This window comes from Venturia canescens, chromosome 8 (assembly GCF_019457755.1).
Source record: "Venturia canescens isolate UGA chromosome 8, ASM1945775v1, whole genome shotgun sequence".
In the NCBI taxonomy this organism is placed as follows: Eukaryota; Metazoa; Arthropoda; class Insecta; order Hymenoptera; family Ichneumonidae; genus Venturia; species Venturia canescens.
The window spans coordinates 21,368,711-21,395,540 of record NC_057428.1 but is presented as its reverse complement, the minus strand read 5'-3'; the positions used below and the strand labels follow the sequence as shown (position 1 = coordinate 21,395,540).

At 40.4% G+C, this 26,830-nt stretch overlaps 2 protein-coding genes and 1 non-coding gene across 11 annotated transcripts; 1 reads left to right on the top strand and 2 right to left on the bottom strand.

The window, feature by feature from the left end:
• Positions 1 to 114: 114 nt before the first annotated feature.
• dom (domino) lies at positions 115 to 24,125 on the bottom strand. 6 transcript variants are annotated; one of them, XM_043427026.1, is made up of 25 exons: positions 22,637 to 22,953; positions 21,399 to 21,607; positions 20,245 to 21,097; positions 19,678 to 19,848; positions 18,387 to 19,075; positions 17,786 to 17,996; positions 17,186 to 17,541; positions 16,731 to 16,821; positions 16,198 to 16,493; positions 15,360 to 15,850; positions 15,081 to 15,267; positions 14,545 to 14,681; positions 13,943 to 14,129; positions 13,531 to 13,852; positions 13,367 to 13,447; positions 12,745 to 13,017; positions 12,095 to 12,402; positions 10,965 to 11,942; positions 10,515 to 10,862; positions 10,192 to 10,413; positions 3,826 to 3,861; positions 3,546 to 3,714; positions 2,947 to 3,434; positions 1,356 to 2,807; positions 115 to 1,176 (listed from the first exon to the last, which is right to left on the bottom strand). In XM_043427026.1, the coding sequence occupies exons 2-25, from the start codon at positions 21,594 to 21,596 to the stop codon at positions 859 to 861; spliced, it is 8,862 nt and encodes a 2,953-aa protein (XP_043282961.1). In that variant the 5' UTR covers positions 21,597 to 21,607; positions 22,637 to 22,953; the 3' UTR covers positions 115 to 858. The 6 variants fall into 6 exon arrangements, with proteins under 6 accessions (XP_043282961.1, XP_043282963.1, XP_043282958.1 ...); XM_043427028.1 differs by lacking the exon at positions 19,678 to 19,848; XM_043427023.1 differs by lacking the exons at positions 115 to 1,176; positions 1,356 to 2,807; positions 2,947 to 3,434; ... (1 more) ...; positions 3,826 to 3,861; positions 22,637 to 22,953 and adding an exon at positions 23,988 to 24,125 and having other exon boundaries at positions 5,065 to 10,413.
• LOC122415465 (small nucleolar RNA SNORA26) lies at positions 14,790 to 14,914 on the bottom strand. Its single transcript, XR_006261933.1, has one exon. It is a non-coding gene; the product is annotated as a small nucleolar RNA SNORA26 (small nucleolar RNA).
• Positions 23,086 to 26,783, top strand: Rad51D (Rad51 recombinase D). Of its 4 annotated transcripts, none has more exons than XM_043427034.1 (5): positions 23,086 to 23,151; positions 24,813 to 25,020; positions 25,102 to 25,211; positions 25,285 to 25,495; positions 25,676 to 26,783. In XM_043427034.1, exons 2-5 carry the CDS (start codon positions 24,877 to 24,879, stop codon positions 26,165 to 26,167), a joined length of 957 nt encoding a protein of 318 aa, XP_043282969.1. In that variant the 5' UTR covers positions 23,086 to 23,151; positions 24,813 to 24,876; the 3' UTR covers positions 26,168 to 26,783. The 4 variants fall into 4 exon arrangements, with proteins under 4 accessions (XP_043282969.1, XP_043282967.1, XP_043282970.1 ...); XM_043427032.1 differs by lacking the exon at positions 23,086 to 23,151 and adding an exon at positions 24,412 to 24,553; XM_043427035.1 differs by lacking the exon at positions 23,086 to 23,151 and adding an exon at positions 24,592 to 24,608.
• The last annotated feature ends 47 nt before the right edge of the window (positions 26,784 to 26,830 follow it).

Here is a 26,830-nt window from a genome sequence, read left to right as displayed (position 1 = left end):
CTCCTGAGATATCAATTCTTTCTAAATTATAATTGTAAATCACAAGATTTATCTCTGTTATTTGCTACCACCCTCGTTCTAGAAATGACTAAATTCGATGAGAACGCAAGAATCTTGAAGTACAGGATTGATTTTATTCGATTAACTTTTCTATCGTACACGCATTACAATATACACCGACATATCGATACAATATTAAACATCTCGACTTTGTTTTACGATGATAATTATTGATAATGAATTTTTTGTTTGTTTACTAGGAAAAGATCCTTAATCCTTGAAGCCTTAGAATATGAGCTATAAATTACACAATATACATACGTAGCGCTGTACGTTTAACCCTATTAGCTTAAACCCAACTCACCGTCACTATCGATCGTTGAGTCGGTTATTTATTTACTTCATCGCAGTAGCAAATTTTATTTTGTCTCTGCGTGAGTTGAAAACTCTCGAATGAGACTCCATTCCCGTGCCAGGGTCAAGATAACGAGCGAGTGTAATTGAAAAAATGATTCTATTTCGTAAGATTTTCTGAATGCGCCAAGATTGTTGTAGAACGCAATTTGTGTTGCAGAATCTAGAGAAAAATTTGTGAATCGAAGAAAAAACTGAGTGTTTCGACTGATTCCCAAAAAGTTAAAAAAAAAAAACCGTCAGAACTCGCGCATTTGTCAAAGGCGTTAGCCCGACAGAAGCTCATATGGAATGTATAACAAGCGCATCTTTCCATCCCCACGATTAAAAAAAAGAAATTAAAAAAAACTCGTTTACCGATTTTTCATTCGAAGGCTAAAGAAAAACTGAATATCACGTTTGCAAAGACTAAGGTCGATGGAACGAAATAACGATCCGGTGATTTTATTTAGGCTGACTATCTTGTTGATTTTGTTGTTGTTGTTGTTGCTGTTGCTGCTGATGCTGTTGAGCTTGTTGTTGATGAACCGAATGAGCGATGGTTTGAAGTCTGACCTGACTAGGTCCCGGGCTCGCTCTTGCCGTCGTAACGATCGGTTTTCCCTGAGCCGGTGTCGCCTGTCTCAGTTGAGCCGTGCTAGCCGTCACCACTTGTATTGTTTGTTTTAATCCTGATTGCGCAACAGGTATTACTCGTGTCTGTAACGCTGATTTAGCCAAAACAACTTGACCGGCTTGGGATACTGCTTGTCCCGTAGAAACCTGAATCAGATGTCGTAAGAAATGATTAAACTCACATTCCTATGCAGAATACTCAAAAAAATGAGAAAAACGCAACGACTAAGCTGCACATATAAATTGTCGAGAATTGGGAACATCTAAAGATAGTTGGTACGAATATTTCAACGTTAAAAAGTAAAATATTTGGGATAGCCGCTTACATGTGTGAATTGTTGAATTCCGGAAGGTTGAACGTGTTTCATAACTTGTTGTATCTGTTGTACAGTCATCGCAGCCGGCAAAGATTTTTGTTGAACGATCAATTGAGTCTGCACTCCACCAGCCTTGACCTGGGCCAATTGTGCGACTTTTTGTCCTGCCATTTTTCTCTGTGTCAAGATTTGTGGATGCAGAGCCAATTGTCGTATCTGTTGGGGTGTAGCGGCTCGAACCCCGCTGACGTTGGCAGTTTTGACGAGTGTGGCGACCGGTGTACCGGCACCGGTCGAGGTGCTTGCCTGTTGTACTTGAAGTCCGGCCTGGGCGAATATTTGAGCAGGGGTGAGTCCGGTTTGTTGTCCGGCGACTTGGACCTGTCCAACTTTGGTCTGGGACTGGTGCTGAGCTGCAGCAGCAGCGGCGGCGGCTGCTTGACGTTTCAATAAAGTTGCCATTTCGCTCTCGGTAACGGCACGCGCGAGATTTTGCTTAGTTACGGTTCCCCCGGCGGCTTGCGTTACGGTGCCAACTGCGACGCTTTGTTTCATTAGATTGGCTCTGACTTGAGTGCCAGTAGCGGCTGAAACGGCCACTGACACTTTTTGTCCCTGCCCCGCTTGTGCCTGTTGCAACAATTTGATATTGTGTTGTCTGAGAACTTGCTGATGTCGATAATACTGTAATTGGCCGGGGGTTAAAGTTTTGCTTCCGGATGCAGTGGCCATTGTTACGCCAACGATTCCCTTTTGCGTTACGACACCGGTCGCCGTTTGAGCTCCTGCGACGAGATTAGCCGTTGCTAATCTCTGGGCAGCTTGGAGATTTGCGACCCCGACTACCGTCGGTGTCGATCGTGAATCTTGCATCGTCAACGTACCGCCGATCGCTCTCGAAGCTTTCACCGTCGCTGTGACGATGCTCGTCGCACTCGTTGCAATCGTATTCGTAACTGCTGCACTCTTCAGGTTCGTCGGGGTTGCGACCGTTGCGACGATCTGCGTCAATTGATGAGACTGAGGCGTCGTCGTAGCAACTATTTGTTGTTGCTGCGTCTGAGCGTTTTGCGCCTGTTGAACTATGTGAATTTGTTGCTGTTGTTGTTGCTGTTGCTGTTCCGCCGTCGCTGCCGTCGAGGACGACGCCGCTGCCGACGAAGCCAAAACTGTCACTACGTTTTTCAACTTTTCCTTGGCGATTCTCTCCGCTCGGCGAGTCGCCACTTCGATCGGTGCCAACGGACCGTCGTACTGGATTCCAGATTCCGCCAATACTTCCGCGTGCTTCGGATTTTTCAACAACGGATTTACCAACAATGATTTCGTCGGTTGCGGACGCTTATTCGATACAGATTTTATCGTGTCGAAACGCTGACAACACATCAGAGTGAACGAATTGTTCTTGTCCTGATTGTACAACTGCGATGTTCGCATCGGACGATTCGTTTTGCTCTGTTGCTGCAAATATCAAACGTTTTCATTAGATTAGCTCTGCGATTTATATTGATGATTCGTAACAAAACAAAGAGTCGGAAGAAAAAACAGTTTGGGAGATTTCGCAAACGTAACAGAACATAGAAAAATCGATATGTTTTACCTCAGCAACTTGTGGTAATTTATAAACACCCTTTTGTTTCTTCTGCTTTTTGGGAGTCGTGTCATAAAGTAATTTGCCTTCTTCTCTCGGGACGATAACGGTCTCATAACGGGTACGACACTGCTTAGGGGATCTGTAGATTCTCGAGGTGTTATTGACGATGTCAGCAACGAGATCCCAGTTGGGCGTATGACCGGGTGACAAGATAACGAGATTCAATGGCAAGCCTTGATAGACTTGAATCGCTTGTAACAACGACCAATCCTCGTGAACCATCCAGTCCAATACGTGTTCCTGGTCGCTCGAAGTCCTCAACATTGTCGACGGTTTAACGCCGGAAATTGACATTGGGGGTCGTACCATGGGACGATATTTGTGGAGCTTTATATCACGACGCATTTTAATTAATGCTGGCGATGGACGATCGAACAACGAGCGGGGCGCGTACACGGATTCTTCCTTGTGTCTCATTTTTATGGGGCGTCGACCTGGGACAAGCGTATTGTGAATTTGATTATCGTCATTCGAATGCATCTTTTTACAAAGAGAATGCTTCACTGGAATAATACAATTTTGAGTAAATTTTTTTCGGTTTTTACCGTCTCTTGTTCCATCAGAAACTTCAACCCGACTACGTTTTTGTTCCTTTTTAACGTAAATCGGTGGCAGTTGAGCCTCGCTCATGGGGGTCGAGTCGTAAAGAAAACCCAATGAGTAATCGACGTAAACGTCGTTGTCGGAAGTTGGCGGAGTCGGTGGACACCACATCTGTTGGAGGAATAGATAAAAAAAAATTTATTCTCAATGCTGATGCACACTTGACTATGAAAAAAATAGAGAGATAAGAAAACGAAAACATATTTTTCGTTGATTTCTTACCGGCATCTGTTCCATGGTGCTTTCTGACAACCATATCTGCAAAATTAACAAATTTCCATCGATGAGTACGAGAATGTACGAATACGAATATAAATATCGATACTCTTCTGACAAATTATATATATGGCTTAAATGGAGATTACAACAATGGAATGTAAATGACTATTTTTTTAATAATGTAGCGAATTCACCAGAATTTAGTTGAAGAGGACTTACCTACTGCGATGTACAGTTATATTTAAATTGAATCGATGTTAACGACATTAAAAAATCGACTCATCATTTTTTTAATAATTATAAAAATTTAGTGAAAGCTTTAAAAAGAATGTACTGTGAGTGATAACTCCACGTATGACGCTGAGAAAATTTAAGCGAACGAGTTATTAAGTAAAAATTTTCTATAATAATCTTCAAATCTAAAAATCTAGAAAGTTTTTGAACTCCTCGATTATTATTATTATTATTTCTCGATGAAGAGAAACGCTTTCGATGAGATAGAAAAAAAAATCAAAATGTTAGATAAGGGATGAGACCTGCCTTATTGATTCAAAGGCTCAATTCAACAATTCCGGTAATCGCTACAAGACAAAAAGATTTGAGACGTGCTCATTCGGAACGTCAAAATCATTTCTTTCATGACTAGTGTGAATTTTTTTTTTCTTCATTTTAATACTAAGCATATCGCTTGAGACAACACGCTCATTTATGTGCCTGCTTATATCTTGGCAATTTCCAAGTTTGGAATGGCAAAGGCAGTGTTTTGGTGCCATTATAAATTTTCGAAAAAAAAAAGAAAAAAAACAACATTTATTTTCTTTACTTTCATCAATCCGAATAATCCTACAAGAACCATAATGAATTTTGTTTGAAACCTCTTGATGTTATGGAATTAGTACTGTGCGGTCTTTTGAAGGCCTTGCCACACCAAACTGACATGCAGGAAGAATAGAAATTCATTCTATCGTATATCTGTGAATATTATCCAATCATAAACAAGCACACTGAGCCAAATTATTTTCTCACTTTTTTTTTCAATCATATATAGATATATCCACATATACGTATATATGCTTTGTTTAATCTATTAATCTCTATTTTTATTAAATGCTTAATTTTCTTTTCGTTCAAATGATTGCTTTTTAAATTCTTGTATATTTGTAATTTTTTGACACCAAAACGGAACTGAACCTTTGATCGGACAGACTTGGAAACGCACCAAGAAATAAGAAAACACACGTGTAGAGGTTTTTCTTTCGTCTTTATTCATAGCAAGGAATATTCCGTTGTTGTCTCTCTCTCTTTCTCTCTCTCAATTTTATATTCCACGCACACTCTCACTTCGAAATCTCCTTCAATAGGGAGGGAACACCACACGCATTCGATCATACAAAAAATTCAGGCACGCAACTTAATTTTTAAACGCGGTACAAGTATAGGTGAGGTGTAGATTTTCCGAGAATTTAAATATTACGGATGGGGCTGGCTGCGACGTGATTCGTAAGAAGAGAGAAGCCATTTATCTCTTTCAATTGTTTACGAAAATGCTCGAGAGCTTCGCAGCAGAACAATTTTCGTTTCACTCAACAACAAACATTAACAACGAACAATTTTGTGTGTGTGTGTGTGTGTGTGTGTGTGTGTGTGTGTGTGTGTGTGTGTGTGTGTGTGTGTGTGTGTGTGTGTGTGTGTGTGTGTGTGTGTGTGTGTGTGTGTGTGTGTGTGTGTGTGTGTGTGTGTGTGTGTGTGTGTGTGGGTGTTTTGTTTTCGCGTGCCATCGGCATTGCGTCTGAATATATAGTTTTTTTTTTTTTTTATAATCCTTCATAATATTTTTTGCTCGTTTGTTACTTCTCCATTTTTCTTCGTTAGTCTTTTCAATAATCTAAAGCTAATATAGTACAGTCATGAGTCTCGTTTATCACGAAATATATAAATTATATTAACGGACCCAGTATACAAGGGGTTTCTTTCTTCTTTTTTTTGTTGTTGTTGTTAATTATTTAACCTTCAGTCATCGGTTAATTACATAATCCACTGTCATTTCGATACGTCACCTCTATATTACACACATGCGAATGTTCTCTTCGCTTCACTTCTCTTTTTATGTTCATTGTCTATTATTTTTTTGCTCTTCCTAATCTAGAGTCGCGGGGAACGATTCTATTTACTCCACTCGTTCTGTACAAAGCTTACTAAAAGAAGCACTCTCAATCGTCGCGGTTCAACGGATTAAGAGTTTGCTCGAGAATTTCTTTTTTGTTTCTTTTTTTTATGTTTTTTTTTTTTTTTTACTGATTATTCACACGAACGAAGACTTTCCCCTGTTTTCATTTCTCGCTGTAAACCCTGCGACATTCCACACGATATATTTACAAAAATTGGATTGGACGAGGGTATATTCCAGCTTCGATTATTCGTTCAATTAACTGAAAAGAAAAAAATTGAATCTCGTATCGAGGCGGGCGATGGGGAAATTCCATACTGAGCGACTTGACAGTGAGAAATCAAGACGCACCTTTACAAATTCACCATATAATTGGTTATTCGTCATTTAAAAACGTTTTCGTAACGAGAGACAGAAACAATGTGGTCAAAAGAGGTTTTGTTTTCGAAATGTTGTGCAGAATCTTTCATCAATACGTCAAATTTTTAGTATACCAAAAGAATTCTCTCGGTACTTACTCAACTATAAAACAACTCCGATCAAAATGTAATTCAAATTCACAATCATTTATTTCCTCTGACAGGAAAGTATTTTAGAGTTTTCTTTCAAAACACGATGAACGTTCATCGACATACATATAATGAACGAATACCAATTTTATGGAGCTTTATCACAGATGAAAGAAAAATAGAATAAAATTCAATCTCTATTCTCACTCATTACGAATTTCAGGGATAAATTTTCCACGTGAGCTCGACTGTTTGCTTGCGTAATAATCTGTTTTACGTGTTTTTCATCGTCTCCTTAATTCACTAAAATTTCGCAGTTGTATGAATTATCAATGGAGTTTTTAATCAAGAGGCCGTACTGTTAAATTTGTCAATGGACGTCGCTGCCGAGTGTAATTTGACGAGTTTCCTCGTTGGTTGAATCGGCGAATCATCGTCTTTGCTCTCGTCAACAATGTCAAGAAATTGCTCATCGGAATCATCGCTAATCAACGATTTACCAATCGACATTCGCGTTCTCTTGATATTCTTTCTTGCAGATATTTTACGCGTCGAATTGGAATCGTTGACGAATGTTTCGCTCTCGGATTCGCTATCGACGTCGATTGAAGAAGCGTTGCTGCTGCTACTAATGATTGTGCATTTAGTTTCGTTGTCGTCGGTCGATTTTTTTACAGGACTCGTCGGGGTCGGACCTCTGTGATTATTGCCACGAGATTCAAGAGTGAGTATCGCGACAACTTTGGCCGTTCTCTGAGGCTTTTCATTCTCGAAATGACTCGCGCTCGAATTCTGATCGGTCGTTATTTTGCCGATGCTGCTTTCATGGGCAACCGCATTACCGTTGGAATCCGTATCATTCGCATCGCCCTGCTTAACGAGGCAGCCAGGAGGCGAAATCGAACGACTCAATCCCGTAATCGATTCGTTGTTTGTAGAATTACGACGTAAATTTTTAGTCTTGGGTACAATAGAATTTTGACTATTTACGTCAGCGCGCGATCGAGTCACCCTTGTCGGCGAATCGATCGACGGCAAGGGAGTGTCGGGTCGGCGTTTTTGGGACATTGGGAAACTCGAAACGCTCGTTGCTTGCTGGACCGTCTCGTTGGTGAATTTACGGTTCAACCTTATCGTCGGCTGGCTCACATTTTCGCTGGCTCCTCCTCCCGGCGATTTGATTCTCCGAGGAATCGCTTGAGGCACGAGAAAACCATTGTCGAGGCTAGGCCTGGATCGTCGAGTGGTAGGTCGATCATTCACCGACGAAGAAACATTCGTTTTGACGTTGTCCGGGTTCGAACTCAACGAAGATCTTGTGACTCGAGTGTCCAACTTTTTGACTACGATTTTAGGAGAATTCGCCGTTAAATGGGAAGTCATTAAGGACGACGCGTTGACAACCGAGGACGAAGAAATAGCCGGTTTCTTCATTTTCAATTGCTCTCCGCTCGGTATTTCCGGTCTCTTGATTAAAACGACTTTCGCTTCACATTTAATAATATTTTGCATTGCCAACTCGAGATCCTGCGATTCCGAGGACAATCCACTGCTCAGTCTAGTGCTCCTACGGCCTTCTAATGATTTACGTATTTGCAAGGAAGACAACTTTGCTTCCGTCTCGTTCGACGAACCGGATGTCGAAGCTTCAGAACCGGAAGTTGGCTTTGTACGACGCGTCACCACGCCCGGCAATGGCGTGTCCGGCCTTCGCAAATGGACCCGAGGCTCTGCGTTCAGTTTGTCGCATAACCCTATCGATGGATTTGAAAATACGAATGAGCTGAGAATTATTTTTTTATCAACCTGAGACGAAATTGATTTGTCCGCTTCGGCGGAATTCGGTTTGACGTTTTTATTCATCGTTTCGTTATCAACGATGATTTCTTTGTTTTCAATTTCGGATTGAACGTTTTCATTTTTCAAATCATTTTCATCGTTTCCTTTCGTCGGGTTTTCCACCTTCTCCGGACACGTTTCGGTAGCAACGTCTTCGAGTTGTATTTTGCTTTGTGAACGTTTTGCGACGTTGCGTGTTTTCTGCGATGCCTCAACGTTCGATTCGACGGGACAATCCAAGCCCGCGGAGGCTTTGTCGCGATCCGGTGTCACAGATTTGGCGTTCGATCGTCGACTTGCGCGAGTCAATGAAATGGTTGATCTTTTTGTTACAGAAGAATTTGAATTCGTTATCGCTGCTGCTTCGCTTTCCGTACTTTCGTTCAACTGCGATTCCTCGTGACTCATTTCGGGGGAAGAAATTTTTAGATTGGAATTTATTTCCGAATTAGTAGTTTCTTCGTCGTTGACGCTCTTTCCAAAAGTTGTGCAAGATTTGTGAGTCGATCTTGTCACATGTAAAATACCGCTTTTGTTCGTTGTACCAGCGATCAATGATTCGCTTTCGAATTTACTGTTCACGCCGGATTCGTCGAAGCTCGCGTCGAAAGTTTGCGTCAAACGTTTGAGACCAGGTTTCGATCTCGTACGCCCGGTTTTCGTGATTTCGCTCAGAGGAACAGTTTCTTTTTCGTTTTCTTGATTTCCAATCGAAAAATCAGTCACAGCAATTTCTACACGAGGAAAATTGTTTGTTGTTGCTTTGAGCTGTCCCACCGCCGAGGCAACGTCGTAAGAATCCTCTTCTTCGTTACTTCTCGAGTCAGAAGAGAAGGCACAAGATCGTTCGTGCTCCGCGCTTTCGTCGCTTTGCGACATTTCCATACTGCTCGACATCTCGGACATTTTCTCAGCGATCAATATCTCAACATTGGCCATTTTGGATACAGTTACGACGGGCGATGAAGTCATTTGATTGTTATCATTTGCGCTCTCGTCGCCAAAATTTTCATTCGCACTATTTTTTCTTTTAGTAGGCCAAGTCTGAGCAGATTGATCATCGTCATCTTCCTCCTCGGTGGATTTTTCATCGGCGATTTTCGCTGCTTTTTCCACAGTACTAGAGCTCAGAGAATGAATATTTTTCTTAGGGCTGAGAGGTGACATTGGAAGAACAAAACCATCGTCGGATTTGCTTCGGTCTGACTTTTTTCTACCTCTGGCCACGAATTTACGATTGTTACGAAAAGTAGGTTTGGCACCGGGTAGAATGGGGCTCACGTCGAGGGCCCAGAGGTTTATTTTGACGTTGCCGCGTGATCTTGTGCGCGGACTGTTGATGTCCCACCTGTTATTTCGCTCGGAAGATTTGTTGAGACGATTACGTCGTTTTGGAAAATTAGCGTTGCCACGAGTGCCCCCACGATCTATCGAGTTCCTCGTATCGCGGAATTCCTCGTCTTCGTCTCCCTCCTCGTCCTCATCATCGTTATCATCGTTCTCAACTTCGTCCTCGTCCTCCGCTTCTTCTTCCTCTTCCTCCTCATCGCCCTGACTCTGACTCTCGGTGTGCGACGATTCCTCGTCGGGACTGTCCTCGACGAGGTCATCGTCTTGAGACTCCTCCGAATCGTCGGAATCCGTCGTCGTATCATCCTCCTCTTCGCTCTCAGTGATCGATTGTTCTCTTACCCTAGTACGCCGTTTGTTGTTGCAACCACGCAACGAACCTCGGCGTTTCGCGCTAACACCTATTCTCGCGTTCTCCATCATTCTACCGCTGCCGCCACGATTCGCTTCCGGACAAGCTCGCTTTCTAACACCTACGCGCTTATTATTACTAGTATTGTTAACCTGATTTTGGGCATCCTCGCGTCCAAATGTCAGCGGCTTCTCGTCATCGTCTGCCAAACGTAAACGGCGCTCTTCCTCCTCTCGCAACGCCCGCAGACGGTCCAACTCCCATTCCTTTTTCTGTTGCTCCAGCTCACGCTCCGCTGCCGCCAATTGAGCTGCTGAAAAACTGCCCTCAGCCTCCTCGACGAACTTCATTGCGTATCGCTCCACCGGTGTCAACTGGGAGGATTTAACATTTCAGATTTATACGAAATTCATGATGAGGATAAACAAAGTATTTTTCGAAAAGAGAACAAAACTTTCCGAGCGCTTTTATTTACCTGGGATACCAAATTTTGGACCTCCTGTTCGGCTTTGCTGAACTGTGGATCGTCTCGCTCGGTCTCATCCAGAGGTATATTTTCGTCAAACTCAGCGAGATCCGCAACAGCCTCGGCTTTTGCGGTTTTCGCAGCTTGGACATCAAGTTCTTCTTCGGCAGCGGCGAGGGCACTTTCCAATGCCCCGATCGCTACTTTCTCCTCCGTAGGTTGTGAACTCGCCGAGGCAACTGTCGCTTCGCGGTGCAGAGCTTTGTCGCGATCGCGGTTCTGATCCAACACATCAGCCATTCGCGTTGAAGCGTCATTCTCCGTTTGATCGACGTTAAAGAGATCTTGAATCGTTGACTGTGAAAAAGTAAATTAAAAATCGAATAAGCTTGATTCTTCTCATTGATTGATTTTCAAAGGAACAAAAATATGTAACAGAATAGGAATCGAAAAACTTACACTTTTGAAGTAAGCAGTAGTGAAGTTGCCTCCTTCAATGGCAAGGTCACCGAGCAATCTTTTCTGATTCGCCTTTTTGAGAATATTTTCTTCGACGGTTCTATCACTGACGAGCCTATAAATATGGACGTCTCTCGTTTGTCCTATCCTGTGGCAACGATCCTGGGCTTGTGCATCCATTGTTGGATTCCAATCGCTGTCGTAGAAGATGACAGTATCAGCACCAGTGAGATTGACGCCAACACCACCGGATCTTGTAGACAGTATAAAGCAAAAAATTCGTTTGTCGCCGTTGAAACGTTCCATGAGAACTTGTCGTTGATCGACCTTGGTCGTTCCGTCCAATCGTAAATAAATATGACCGTGGAAATTGAGGAAAGCTTCAAGAACGTCGAGCATTCTCGTCATTTGAGTAAATATAAGTACGCGATGATTATCGGCCTTGAGATTTCTCAGAAGACGGTCGAGGGACTGTAATTTTCCGCAATCGTATTGTATTAACCGTGGATCGGGGAATTGCGTCATCATTGCGCTAGCAACTGGATGAACTATTTCCATTTTCCGTGAGAATTCAGTCTCGAGTGCCAGACGAACGCGTTGCTGCGACCAAAATTTGTGTGGCGAAGGATGTGAAACATGGAAACGCGGCGTTGGCGCACGCACCGCTGGCACGTAAACGACGAAACGTTGAAACACGTCTTTCAGTTCTTCCACTATCTCTTCTGTCGATTTAATCGCCGCTGCCAATGCCTCGGTACGCGAAAAAAATTGTTTTCTCGTACGCGCCGTTTCTTTCGCGTTTTTACAGTGAAGCGAACCGTTGTGCCATTGACATACTGTTGCTGGCTTTTCTATCCGCAATGCTGTAAACAAATCCTCCCCGTACAATGGACACGCTGCGCATCTTCTTTCGTTCACATCCGCTATACTTTGCAGCTTTGATTGTCGCCTCTTTCGTCTTTCTTCCTCCAGTTGCGGCTGTTCGGATGTTGTTTATTTCGTTAGTAAAACATTAAAAAAAAAAAAAAAAAAAAAAAAAAAAAAAAAACAGAAATGGACGGTAACACAACTTCGAATCATTGGAAAGCTTCAATTAAAACTTATCAATAGCAAATTAATGAAATTCTTACGATGTGAAATTCGGACTTCGGTTCTTCTTTCGGTTGAACTTTAACGGGTTCTTTCTGAGCGCTTCTAGTAACGATACCGCATCGCAATGATTGTTGCTGTTGCGGCTGTTGCTGTTGCAAAGCAGTGGCTACTTGAATAGGCGACGTATTAACGTTCAACGAAGGAACTCTCATTCCCAATCTTCCTCCAGCATTTGTTGTCGTAGTAACAACACTCCCGACCACTTTAGTAGCCGTTGAGAGACCCATCAACGATTTTGAGAGTACCGTAAGACGAGGCCCACTCGATGTCATAACCGGGAAGGAAACTGAAAGGAATACCGCCTTTTATTCATTCAGTCGAATGGATTTCGTGCAATCGATTCCGAATTTGTAAGCATTTATAACGGAAAAAAATGAATCAAAAACGAACGAGAACTTTCATTTGTTTCCCCAGACAGGATTCACGAATCGGACGATAAATTTTCGAAACGTGAGTTTTTAAAGGGATTTTTATTCTACCCTGACGAATAATAAGACGATTGCAAACGCTTGGAAACTGCCATCGTGAGCGCGCCAGGGTGTTAAAATTTCGAAACGTTTTAAATTTTATAATACGCTTCAATAAATATTTTTTTATGACTGAAGGTAATGCCAAAAAATTAACTGACCGAACTCACCGGTGTTGGTGTTTTGTTGATTCGACGTGAGGATGATGTGTCGTCCCGTTGAAGTTTGGACGAGTTGAGCGAAACTGGGCACAGCTATCCTCTGAACTGAATCACCCTGTTTCACTGTGACCGTTTGAGTCGTGAGTCGCTGAAGACCATCTCTGATGTTCGCATTTCCAACTGTTATTCTTTGGGTATTCAAGCTCCCAGGACTCGTGGTCGTTGTACTCGAGCTTCCCGTAGGATTGTGGGCCAAAGTCGCCACAGGAAAAGCTATCGAAAAACAATTTTTTATTTTTCATTAGTTCATAAGTTTTATAAATGACCAGAAATTGAAGTTATTTTTTTGCAATGTACCCTCGGTTTTAGAATGTCCATAAAAGGTAAGATTTTGCACAAGCTGGCCCGAGTGCTCATTCTGATTAGAAATTTTTCGCTATAGCAATCAGTGCAAAAGCGATTGTTTACGAATTACAATCACTGATCGATGATGCATCTTTATGAATTATTTCAAAAGGCCTCTTTCTTATTTCAATGACTGTTTTCCAATCTTTCTCAAATAATTTGAATGTACTTTGTAAGATTAGGATGTTTCAAAGTCTTGTCAAATATATTCTATTACCTTTCACACTACCCTGGTGTTGAACAAGTTGGACAGAGTACCCCTGTAATTGCTGGCCGCCTGCAACCCTCAGAGTGACACCTGAAATTCGAAGAGTTGATGTTAGTTCGATGAATTTGTGTTTTTAGGTCTGAAATGAATAGGACATGAAAGAATGTTTTTACCTTGTCCAGGACTCGCCTGATTGTTGATAGTTTTAATGAGTGGAGAATTGGGGGTTCGTGGATTTTGAACGATCCCCGTAAAGTTCTTAACTTTTGGTGTTGTCGGTGGTGGTGGAGCTACCGGTGCCTTAGTTTGATTCGAGAGTCTTACGTTTATTTTTATTTTTCCGGATGGACATCGTGGCGGCGGTTCCGGCAAACTATCGATTTCTTCGATAAGTTTGCGCGGTGTTTTAAGTCGCTTTACACGATGAGCGACAAAAGCCGTCGTCGTGAACTCTAGATTTATCAAAAGGAGATTCACCGCTGCGAGGTCGACAGACTGAAAAATAAAAAATCAGTTAGTTCTCTGTAATTCTTTGCTTTTCGGCACACAATCTTCTACCTCGCCTCCTTAAATTTCTATAATTACCTTGAAAGGATTGTAATCGAGGGCGCTCCACGCCAATGAAGCAGTCACGAACTCAATCGCATCCATTTGAAATGGCGAAACCGTTGGTCGTACTTCAAACAGATTTGGATGATTGCATACTTTTCGCAATTGCATAAGCACGTTTATAACACTCAAAAGATTTCCGCTTGCTAGCGTTTCCTTCGTTCTGTTAGAGACGACAGAAATAAGTTGCGTATCGTTAGAAGAAGTGAGACAACAAAGAGAATGTTCATTTATTGTTCGAATAATTTGTAGGAAATGTTTTCCTCTGTACTCTCGGTTCTAGAATGTCCATAAATGGTAAGATTTTGCACAAGCTGGCCCGAGTGCTAAATTTCAATTTAGCATCACTGCAAAAGCAATTGTCTACGAATTACAATCACTGATCGATGATGCAATGGAACTCTGAATGTTTGACAAATAATCTTTACGATTGCTACTCTTGATGACCAAATTTTCTGAAGTCCAGAAGCAAATTTCGGAATATTTATTTTCACTTTCCACATTTTCAAACGTCAATTAGAAAATCGAATAGTTTCAAATAAAACGAAAAATTCTGTTCGAATTAAAAAAATACTTACTTGGCTCTCGACATGAAATCATCGTACAAATATCGCTGCCTTTTGGATAATCGGCACATGACCACGTGCTCGTACTTCTTTGGCAATTGTTTTTCCACCTCGGTTTTTAACCTCCGTAGCAAAAATGGCCGAAGAACCTGAAAACGATCGAGCAGAGGAAAAAACACCGTGTTATTCAAAATTAGATGAATTACAATTTGCCTGATTAAATATCAACGTACGAAAGAATTATTATGTTCAAGTACAGGTGTATCTCCAGACAGGATACGCATGACAGAATATTTCCACTTTAGCCATACGAGTTTTAATGGAGATGTTTATTTTTATATCGCCGTTCATTTAGATTTGACCGAAACGATTACAAAAAAATTTGAGACTCGATTGGTCGACGGCGAATTGATTTCTTTCCGAACATTCGAATTGCCTTTGTTATAACGAACTTTACATTTTTTATTCTTCAACTTGATTCAATGTTTGATTCTCGTCCTTTTTTCAACGATACCAACTATACATGTAGAAAAGCAGTACGTACAGACCTTGTGAAGACGTCGAATAATGTTTTCGTTGTACTCGCTATTTCCTTCGATCATCCCGGTTACCGGATTACTGAACCACTCTTTGAACTCTCGATGTGATTGAAAAACGTTTGGCATTAAGAAATGCATCAGGGACCAAAGTTCCATGAGGTTGTTTTGCAACGGTGTGCCAGTCAATAAAAGTCTCCTGCAAATTAAAAAAGGAAAAGGTTCGTTAGAAGAAATACAATGAAGTGAAAGAGATGAAACGTCTTATTTGGAGAAATAATTTTCACAAACCTTTGAGTTTGAAAATTGAGTAACAATTGCCATCGCTGAGATTTGAAATTCTTGATATTTTGCGCCTCATCGAGAATGAGATATTTCCATTTTTTTCTTCGAAAACTTTGATGATCTTGTATAACGAGCTTATACGAAGTAATGCATATGTGAAACGCATTTGGTTTCGTCCAACCGGTACGCTTTTGTTTTCTCTCTTTTTGCGTCCCATAATACGTAAGGATCTTGAAGCCAGGACACCATTTCTTACATTCCATTTCCCAATTGAGCATAACTGACGTTGGTACAATTATGAGATGCGGTCCCCAATTGCCTTTTTCACAAGCAAGATGAGCCAGTAGTGCAATCGTTTGTATGGTTTTTCCCAAGCCCATCTCGTCCGCGAGAATACCGTTTAATTTTCTCTCGTACATTGTTACGAGCCAGTCCAAACCAATATGCTGATATTCGCGCAATGAATGTTTCAGCAAAAATGGTATTTTCGTGACGACCTGCAGACATGGTGAAAAAAAATAATTAAATATCTAAACTGCTCTGTTTTAATATATATTTTTAATGTCATTTTCAATAAGCAAATTCAACTCTCACAAAATTAATTCTACAATTTTGTTTAGAAAAACTGTGTGACACTTTTGCGCAACGAATCCAAAAAAATGGATATTTATTGCATGGGAAAGATGCCACGTTCTTTATTCTACCTCCCTGAAATAGTGAGATGCTATGAAGCAAAGCACTTTGGATGGAAGGGTTGAACAACTCAATTGCACTCGATTGATTTCGAATAAAAAGTCCCACCAGCGAGCTTTGTCAGACAATAGAAATTAACGAAGAAACTTACACTCGTTGTGAGAAGCGTATTTCCCTTGGGCTGTATACTCTCTGCGAGTGCAGCAACGTCATCCATTTCGTTGTGATTTTCGCACTGCTCACCGTCGCCAGATTTATTTTTATCGTCCGGTTTATTATCGCTAGACAAATCCTCCAGCAGAGATTTCAAACCAACGTCGGTTTCACCGTCACTCTGAGTTTGTGAATCTTCTTCATCTTCTTTCGTTTCATCTTCACTTTCGCTCTCGCTTTCGGATTTCTCGTCTTGTTGGTCCATTTCATCTTTGTCCGAATCACCAGCAGATTCTGCTTTAACAAATAACGATAATTTCCTTTTAGCTAATGTTGAATTGGTTTTCATATCTTTTAAAAGTATTTTTGTTAATTTATTCTCAGACAAATGCCTCGGTAACAGCATAAAACAGGGTTGAGTTGAATGGTTCTCGCACCTTCAGAAACGGTATAGTGTCATCATTGAGATCTTTATCGTCAATTCTGCTTTATTTATTTTGTCATCCACGTAGAGAATAAAAAAATTCTTACCATGATCAGACTCAACGTCGACGTCCATAGATGTATCCGCCATATTCCCGTACTTGGCCATCAGTTCATCGATAGACATTTCGTTCTCGGCCTGTGACAAACAATTTTTAACAAACAAAAATTAACATCCGCGAAAATACTAAAAAAAAGCTGAAATCTTCAAGATTTTCATCGAAGTTTCAATCGAAATTCATTTTTTTTTTCGAAAATTTGTGTGCAAAAAAATCTCGTAATATTGAAATGTGAAGCAATGTCGAACACTTTTGCGCAACAAATCGTACGGGGAGAATCGTTGCATGGGAAAGATGTTGCTTCAATTTACCTTCCTGAAATAGAAATTTGCTATTTGTTGGGCAAATCACTTTGGATGGAAGGAAATGTTGAATAAAGTGTCCGTTACGGGATTTCGATGAAGAAAGATCAATTCGTTGGATATACCCAGAATGTTTTTTTACCTTAAGATCGTCAAGTTCTTTCTGATGATTAGTATTTCCTTCCAATTTCTCCTGCTCCATGATAGTATTCTCATCATCGGAAGATTCATCAGATGCAACGGTGAATTCCGCATCGCCATCGACTACGGAATCATTACCTTCCTCTGCACTTTCTTTCGGAGAAGGTGACAAACTTTTGTCCCGTTCCTCAAGATAGTTCGGTGGCAATTCTTTGATAAGATCCTCGAGAGGTATTTCCGATTCTTTTTTCAAAAGTTCAACCTCTTCTTTGTGATTCGTCACTGATTGCATTTCTTCCTCGGCTTTCGCTATCGTCTCTTCATCATCCTCGGAACTCTGATTCGGCTCGAACTCATCTGAAATGAAGATTTGCAAAAAGCTTTTTTACAATACAGCCAGTGCTACAATATCGAGTAATTTTTTTTTTTTAAATACTCTCAGACAAATGCCTCGGTAACAGCAGAAAATAGGTTTGAGTTGAATGGTTCTCGCCCCTTCAGAAACGGTATAGTATCATCATTGAAGTTTCAGAATTTTTTTGTTTACAATTGCTTAAAAATATGTCACATAAAAAAAAAAACCCAAAACAAAAGTAATTACCATCCGAATGTTGTTTACTAGTTGGTACAGGGGAAGAAATTCTCGAGCTGTTGATAGAAACAGGCATGCTTGGATTGCCCTCGGTTTTGTTGAGTCCTTCGGTCAACCAAGTTGAATACTTTTCCGTTTGTCCAACAATGAAATTAAGATGTTGATCAAGAGCTTTCTTTCGTTTCTCTTCCAGCCTCGTTTGTTGCTTAAACTCGACGAGCTGTTGATAGGAAATACGTTTTATTATTTACTGACTTATCCTCACATTCTGGAAAATTATTCACCTTAAATAAGAAATTCTACCTCAATTCGTTAGTGAAAAAATGTTTCCGAGCTAATCTTAGACTACGTTCGTTTGAATTGTTGAGCGAAGTCCGAAAAGACTCGTTTGGAATTTTCATGTTCCCACAATGAGCACACAATCATCGATAATTGAATATCAAAATTGCCGGCTTAAGTATGTGGGGTATTCGTAAAATGTCAGCAATCAGCAAGAATACAAAACGAATAACTCTAATAAAAGTAACATTTTTCAAATAGATTTTTCTGGCATTTTAACGATGCAAAATAAAATAAAAAAAAGTAAATTTTTTGACAAACGACGACTCACCTTCTCAACGTTGGTCCAAAAAGTTTTGATTTCTTTCGCCATGAAACCAGCAATTTTTTTAAGCCTAAGCTCGTGCGATTTTTCCGCTTTTTGTGCCTGAATAGCTTTTTCTTGAAAATGTTTTTGGACCATCCTCGCGCATTTTTTCGCAGCGGCTTTTTTCCATTTTCGTTCTTGGGCAAAATCGGCGGCGAGCCAAACCATTTCCTCGAGTAAATAATCCCAATGAGCTTTGGTTCTCGCTGGTTCTTGGACTTTGGGCAAACGTCTTTCGGACCAGAGACCATCCCTCTGTAGTTCCGCTATTCTCTGCATAACGTAAGCTTCTTGTTTCGCTTTTTCGACTATTTGTTCTTGATTGTTCTGACTCTCAGAAATGGGAAGATTGTTCGAGCTGGCTGAAGGCAATTTAACGAGTTTTACGACTGGCTGAGGGGAAGGTGTGCTTGCGGTGGTGGTCGCAACATTTGTAGTTGTCGTTACAACTGTTGTCGAAGGTGTTGTTTCATTTTTCATCTCGGTCACCGAAGTTGGTGTCTCAACTGTAAATTGTTCGACATTTGGACACGCGATCGTTGTATTCGCAGCAGTCGTCGCAAAAGTCACTGCAGAAGTCGAGCTGGTCGTCACCGCGATCGGTGTTTCCGTTGGCTGAGGTCTTGGAGCCTCAGGAATAATCGGCGTTCCGCCTGGAATTAAAACGATAAGAATTTTGTTAAATTTAGTCCCCCATTGTGTCACAAATCCAAAGAAAAACAGCGACATTCCATAGACCGATATCTACGCACATAAATTCATGCTCCTCGAGCACAAAAGATTATTCCTCGACCATTGGTTCTTAATATTTTATCTTGTCTCGAGAATTTCCCTTAGACCTCGAAGGCGGAGTTCTCTTCAAGGTCTTACACATGCTCGATATTAATGTGCCCACGAGATTCAGGACTATTCGAGCTTGAAAAACTCGAACAGCGGAAAATCAATCCCATGGGTCCCCCGATTTGATAATTCAAATCCGTGACGTAACATTCATCTCAAAGTCGCACGAACACCGAGAATACTATACTTCACTGAAAGAGCCAATAATTTTTTTTACATGCATTTGCGAACAAACGCCCAAGTAACAAAACAAAGTGTTTGGCTCTCCAACTTTGTCCATGTGCTTCATGTGGAATTGCAATTAAATACGAGGCCCAGTTACAAAATATAATTGTGCGTGAAATACATTAATTTCTGCACGAAAAAAAAGACGAAATATTAGACACCAAATGACTACCAGTCCTACGGTAATCACCTATAATGATCGTGGGTGCTATGGTAGAATTGGGTGAGGAGTGAGCTGTGGTGGTGGTGGTGGTGGTGGTTGTGGTGGTGGTGACGATTACTTGTGACGGTGTTTGAATCGTCGCCCGAATGGCAAAAACCATTCCGTGACGACCACCCTGAGGTCTACCTGGTATTTGTCCTATTTTCGCAAACGACCAATTCAGAATATCGTAAAGGTAACAAGAAGTACGATGAATGAAAAAAAAAAGAACAAAAAAAATCGTCTATCCGGAATTAAGCCGTTTTTACAGAACTCGCCTTTACCAAAGATTTCGAAGAATGGAGAGAGTACATCATACAAGCTCACTTTTAAGAGGAAAAGGTTTAACGAGCTGTTCGGTTTGAACGAATAATTGAGTTATTTTTTAATGGAATTTTGAATGATCAAAGTTATCATCGAAATAATATTTTCCGCGGAGACTGATTGGATAGAACACTTTCAAATGACTACCTGGAAAAGCGGCGCTTTGAAAACTCAAGAAATAAAATATGCAGATGTAGTGCAGATAAAAAAGCAATGGAACAAGAATGTTACCTTGTTGGCTAAGTTGAGCAACCGCAGCAGGCAACGTGGTAGAAACAGCAACAGGAGTGGCACCGATACTGGTGATTTTGATCTCGTTACTTTGGGTGATCGGGGTGGTGGGATTATTAAAATTAGGATTGGTATTGTGGGAAGGATTGCCAGGAACGACGATCGTCGTGGGAGCGCCGCAGCTCGCGAGAACAATCTCGTTGACGGGATTATTAACGGGAGCGAGAGGAACGGTCAAGTCCTCGTCGTCGTCCTCAGGATCGAGTCTGTGTTGTCGTAGAAAGAGAAGATACTGAGGAGTCGGTGGCCGCCTTTTCCAATTGTGAAAATCCATCATGTTTCCACCGGCGTGTAGAAAAAACAGTTCGGACGCATTTTCCGCGTATTTTTCACGAATCGCTCGCATCCTTTTCATTTTGTGTTCCATTATTCGACGACGATAACTCGTCGACGTGGTTGTCGTCGTTGTAGTTGTCGTCGTCGTCGCGCTACCAACCGTTGTCGCATTTCCAACGAGTGCCGAATCATCCGAGGCCGTTATTTTCTCCGTTGTTTCTGTGAGACGCAATTTTTTTCGTGCTGGCGATGGCGACGTGGAACCCGCCTGACCAACTATACTATTGATCGACGATTGTGACGTTGGCGTCACGAACACATTTCCTAACGACGTTCTCACGAGCTTCGGGGATGTTGCGAGTACCACTTTTGTCTGACGATTCGGCGATGACAATGGCGAACCACTCGCCGATGCCACACCAATAACCCGTTGCGATCCTCCACCGATATTGACGATCCGAGGAAATCCGACTTGCTGAAGACCCGTCGCGTTTGCTGTTCCTCCAGCCGACAACACCTTTTGGAAAAAAAAAAAAAAAAAGCATGAAAGGCGTTAAATAAGTGAGAGAACTGAGATACTTCTAAAAGTTTCGGGAACTGGAGGAGTATTCATTCAAAGTGTCGTAAAAGCTGAGAAATTCAACTGTTTAACTGTAAATCACGAATACAATAGCAACGAACATCTGAAGTCAATGAAACGGAGAGTGACAAGTTCTTGGGTATAATTCATGTGTAAAATCCATAAATGGAGGATCAACTTGGCTGAAAGAGATGAGTCAATCGAGAGAAATGTATTATGTTTCAAAATCATCGGTTACCTGTGTGAGGCCAGGAACTTGTGACGTGATGACGAACTGTTGTCCACCTCCGGTGGTAAGAACATTGAGACCCTGAGCAGTTGCAAGTACTTGTTGCAAACTAACCGTTTGCTGGGTCGTACTTGGGTTGCTTGTTCCATTGTTATTTCCACCCCCCGCGAGGGGCGGCAAATTTGGTGCACCCTGTTTATCACTCATTACACATGACACTGGAAAAAAATGGAATAAATGAAAATTTGAAATGACTCTGAGATAAAAATAAATTTTGCATGAAATTAATGCCAACTTATTAAAATTTTATGAGAAAACAAGAAAATAGTTACAAACATGATTTGAAATAGTACTGAAATAAACAATGTTTAGAAAACAATAAACAATTTATTATCCAATGAAAATTCTAATGGTCGGAGAAACTCTCTATTAATAATGAATAAATACTTTCAAGCTCCAAATAATTAACTTGTTTGAATATGGATTTACACACATTACAGATATAAATATATGCGACTGCAAATATGGATAATTTTAAAAGTGAAAATAACTTTTTTCCCAATTCTATTAAAATACCAATGTAATTTGAACTGCACATAAACAAATGAAATAAATATATACAGTATGCAATTCGGAGAAAAAAAGCGGGGCTAAAACGAAACTCGAAATTTGAAGAGGGGGGTAAAATTGGAATAAAACTGTGGAAAAAGGCACTAAAACAAGAAAAAATAAATGAAGAGTGAAGTTGATGGCTGTGGAAACAAATGAGTGTAAAAGGCAATGTCATGGAGCCGAAATTTTAGCGAGAAATCGGAAGAGAAAAAGAGCGAAAAAAAATAAGAGCGGTATAAAAAAGCGGGGTGAGGCTACGCGCGTCTCGGAGAATTCGAAGAGTCTCGAAGGGCGTCCGTGGAGTACCCCCGGCGCGCCTCGAACGCTAAAATATTTTCGCTTTTCTGTTCCCTCGAACTCACTGGGTTCAAGGGATTAGGTAAAAAAAAAAAAAAAAAAAAATCGAAAAGTAAGAATCGTACACAAATGTTGATCGTCTCACTTTATTGTTCGCGAAAAAGTCGTTGATTATTATTCCCGAATGAAGCGCGTTAAACTTAAATAATAAAGAAGTAATAAACATTTTGAACATTCAGCTCGGATATCGAGGTGAGGCACGACCGCGAGCACTCGCGATACAAAGGAAACTTCGCAGCCGCCATATTGGCGTTCTCCCGATACTAGCCCGTACTCACCATAATGTAATCACAAATTTTCGCGTCGTAGAGCCACCATCCACTATGATCAACTTGACAGTCGTATTCAACGCAATTATATCGTTAATTAGGTATCTCACGTAATATTACGATTATGTGATATATCTAATTTTTTATGATACATTGTTTCTTTTTTTTCGTTCGTTCTGTGTGTTTCGAGGTAGAGACACGGTCTACGCGAGATAGGGCTCTTTCCTCAAGGACGCACTCACCGCCGCAGCACATACACTCGTCTAAAACATGGCGACCGTTCGCAGCCCACGAAATTCCTCAAACGAGCCCCGGAGAGAGAATTTCCTCTTATTTTCCCTTCCCTCCCCTTCTTTAACACCGCTCGCGCGCGTACCCATCGCCTCTTTCTCTTTCCGCAACTGCCCGGGCTTTTGAGGCTTCCATTGGTTGCCCGTGAACCCGCGAGCTTTGGCAACGTGGCACTATGCCTACATTTTCATTGGAGGACTCGTGCTAAAAGATACCCGAGGAGCGCATTTCCGGTACTACGTTCGTCAAATCCACCTCTTATACTTTTACTTATCGACTGTTGGTCGAAATTCAAGATTTTTTTTTATTTAAAAACAGACAATTTTCTCATCAACTTTTTTCGTCAAAATTCGCCATTCGATATTGAACGGCCAACAATATCCCGTAAATAAATTGTTTCGATCGAACTATTCATTCAAAATTAGTTGTCTACTGCACTATGTAACGAATTATTATGGGAATCTTTAATTACGCGTTATTATTTTTCAATTTTTCTACTTTTTATTTTTTACGCTGAGGGAAATCATTAAATCATTGAAGAAATAATGTAAAATTATTGGCAGATACGAGAGATATACGTTTGAATTCGCAGAAATCATCGATAATTTCAGGAAAATCATATATAATGTAACTTTAAAATTTGGATAATCGAATTATTTAATTTTCCGTTCGATCGTATCGAAAACCGGAAATGGAAAACTTTTGATCAAATTGAATGATTCATATCGTCTTTCAAAAATGGATTATCGAATCTGATATTTGAGAAAATATGATAAATGAATCGTCCTTTGTATTTTTATGAAAATGATTGTGATGAATTAGTCGAAGATTTAAACTAAATATGTTAAAGCATTTTTTCGAAACTCGTCAAATATTGCTTGAAAAACAGACTCTAAGTACACGTGGTTCAGCGATGCGGAGTCTAACCTCAAAAACTACGTGTGCGATATACAAAGTTGAGATAAAAATATAATGGAACACATAAAAATATTTACAACAAGTTTGCAATTATAGAATGTTGAAAATCTTATAATGAAAACAAAAAATAGTTTTTAATATTAGGACTTACCAGAAAAATCGGGATTTCTTCGTAGCCAAGTCGACGTCCGGTTGCTCGTTTCCACGCGTTTTTACAAAAAATCAAGCGTGCAAACATAACCACAAACTCCCAAAAAGGAAAAAACAAAGGAACCCCGTGAGATCTTTGTGGATACTCTCGAAAAAAAGCGAGAAATTTAGAGTTACGAATTCAGAAGCAGATTCAACGAACAGTGCCGCGTAATATTTTGACGAGTGAATGTGATTTGACGAAATAACGCGGTTCTTTCTCGTACCGCGAGCTGCTTGTTTCATTGCGTGAGACCGTATCGGCCATGTTTATCCCGATAATTCGAAATAAACGCGAAGTATTAAAGGGAAAATTTTTAAATTTTAATATTGAGAATTAAAAGCAGAACGAATGTTTTTTCTCTTTAAATACTTTTTCGTTTCGACGATATAATTTCACAAAATTTCGGGAAGACGTGGCGAAGATATAAAACTCGGTGGCTCGATGATCCAAGGAAGAGCGAACGTGTGAATGACGCAGTGGTCATTTCGTTACTCCCGGAGACAGAGATATGCTTCTTTTAAAACGTGTGTACTTAGTACATCCTATCAAATAACACACACACACACACACACACACCGGGTGTGTACATACAAACATTGAACCACGTAGTATTCTTTTCTTCGGCTGATAACAATACGATACGTGATTTTTTGTAAACATCGTTACTTTCAACAAAAATCAACGAAATTATTTACTCGAGGATTATGAAAAATTTTATTTATTTATAACACAGCATACTGATATTTGTTAACGAGAGTGAATTTATTTTTTTGGCGGGAAAAGAAACGGTCGAGAACACGGGCGATCACGTGTTCGCACAGATGTACGTAAAATATGTGGAGGAAGAATGGCTCGATTACACAAACAAATTCATGACGCTTTGAACGACGAAGCGCTCCGAAGATTAAAAATAATAAACGTCAATACGGTGATTGAATTTTTGGAGCAGGACGACAACAAGTTGGAGCAAGTCGTTAAAATCGAACATCGGGTAATTCATTGAAATGCTCGGCTTACTCAGTGGTGTGTATGAATTGAAAAATTTTGCTTCCAAGTTTTGTTTTTCTTTCAGATCGTTCAACAAATTAAACGGAATATAATTAAAAATTATGCCGGGAAAATTGAAAACGGGGAAGATTTATTACGATTGGAAAATAATTTCGTGTCAACTGGAATCGCGAGGTATTTCAAGGATTTGCATGGCGACAATCCATCGATCTAATCGATCTTTTGTTTTTTATCGATTTTTTAACAGTTTGGATGACTTATTAAATGGTGGATTGTATCCTGGCGAGTTGTACGAACTTTGTGGTTTATCGTCCGCTGGAAAAACTCAACTCTGTCACAGTATCGCAATAAATGTGATCCTCGAAACTGACGGTATGGTTCGTTACATAGATACGAAAAAGGACTTTTCAGGAAGTAGAATCCAAATGATGCTGGAAGCCAAAAAAATTGGTGATGAGGTAAGCACAGTTGGAATTCAAAGCGTGAAAATAATATGATGAAAAAATCGGGTATTAGAACTCGATTAAATAAACGATTCCAAAACACTGGAAAAATCAATATTTTATTGCCAAGTTCGTAAATTTCGCCTTGTTCAGATTTATCGATGAAAAATCTTTCTTTTTTCTCTATATAAACAGGAAACTGCGCGAGTCATGAACCAAATAAAAGTGATTCAAGTGAAAAATGTAAATGAGTTGTTCGGAGTCCTCTACGATATGGCAAAGTCCGAGGAAAAATGGGCAAACGAAAAATCAACGAAACTCGTAATAATCGATTCTCTACCTTCACTGATATTATCGACACTCGGAAAAAATACAAACAGCCATCGATCGCTCAACCAAATGGCCGGGGTGCTGCGATTTTTGGCGAACGAGCATCAAATTTCTGTCATAACTAACAATCTCGTGTCCAAATGGCAAGACATCGAGCGCTTCGGTGCGCCCATCCCCGTTAAACCCATTCGCGTGAAACCCTATTTAGGCAAATATTGGGAACACGCACCGAACACGAGACTGCACATCGAAAAAATGTACAATGGCGAGAAGCGAAAAATTTCTGTATGGAAAAGCTTCGAATTGAAAATTGGAACCAGCTGCATCGCCGAGTTAACTGACGCTGGATTCACGTGACAATTTTATTAATTTATGATAAAGTTTTCTAAACTCAATTAGAATTGGACGATATTAGAGTGGAATCGGAGAAGATCGCGATTACAGATTAAATGATGAAAAAATTGGGACTGATATCTCAAACTAATAAGTGATCGTGATTTCGAAAATTTGTGATATTTTTATATTTTTTTCAACATCGTGGTCTCATATGGATGAGCAGTATTTGCCACAGTAAATTAGTGATTTTTATCGGATTTATCTTTGTGCAAGAACAATAACTGGGAGATTTTTTCTGATAAGATTTCACGCTTGAAAATATCGTACTACATGCGCAGCAAAAACGCCGAGCCGAGATGACGAAGTAATCACATATTTTATGACAAGTCATCGTTTATCGTCCGAGCTTGTTTCCACGTACACGGATATACATGTTGAAATTATTATGACGAGTAACTTCGATATTTTCTGAGCTAATTCATTTCATTTGTTACACGCGCCCAGTAGTCAGATTTCGAGGATTCGTCGATTTTGAAGTAATGAGAGGGAAGCCTGAAAACTCTTAAATATTTTTTGATAAACTTGGAGGTGGGGGAATATGCTTGTTTGGTGGAAGAATAAATATTTTGCGAATCGAGGATGTTTCTGTTAATCTTGAGAAGAGCATTGTTAAAACATGGCCAC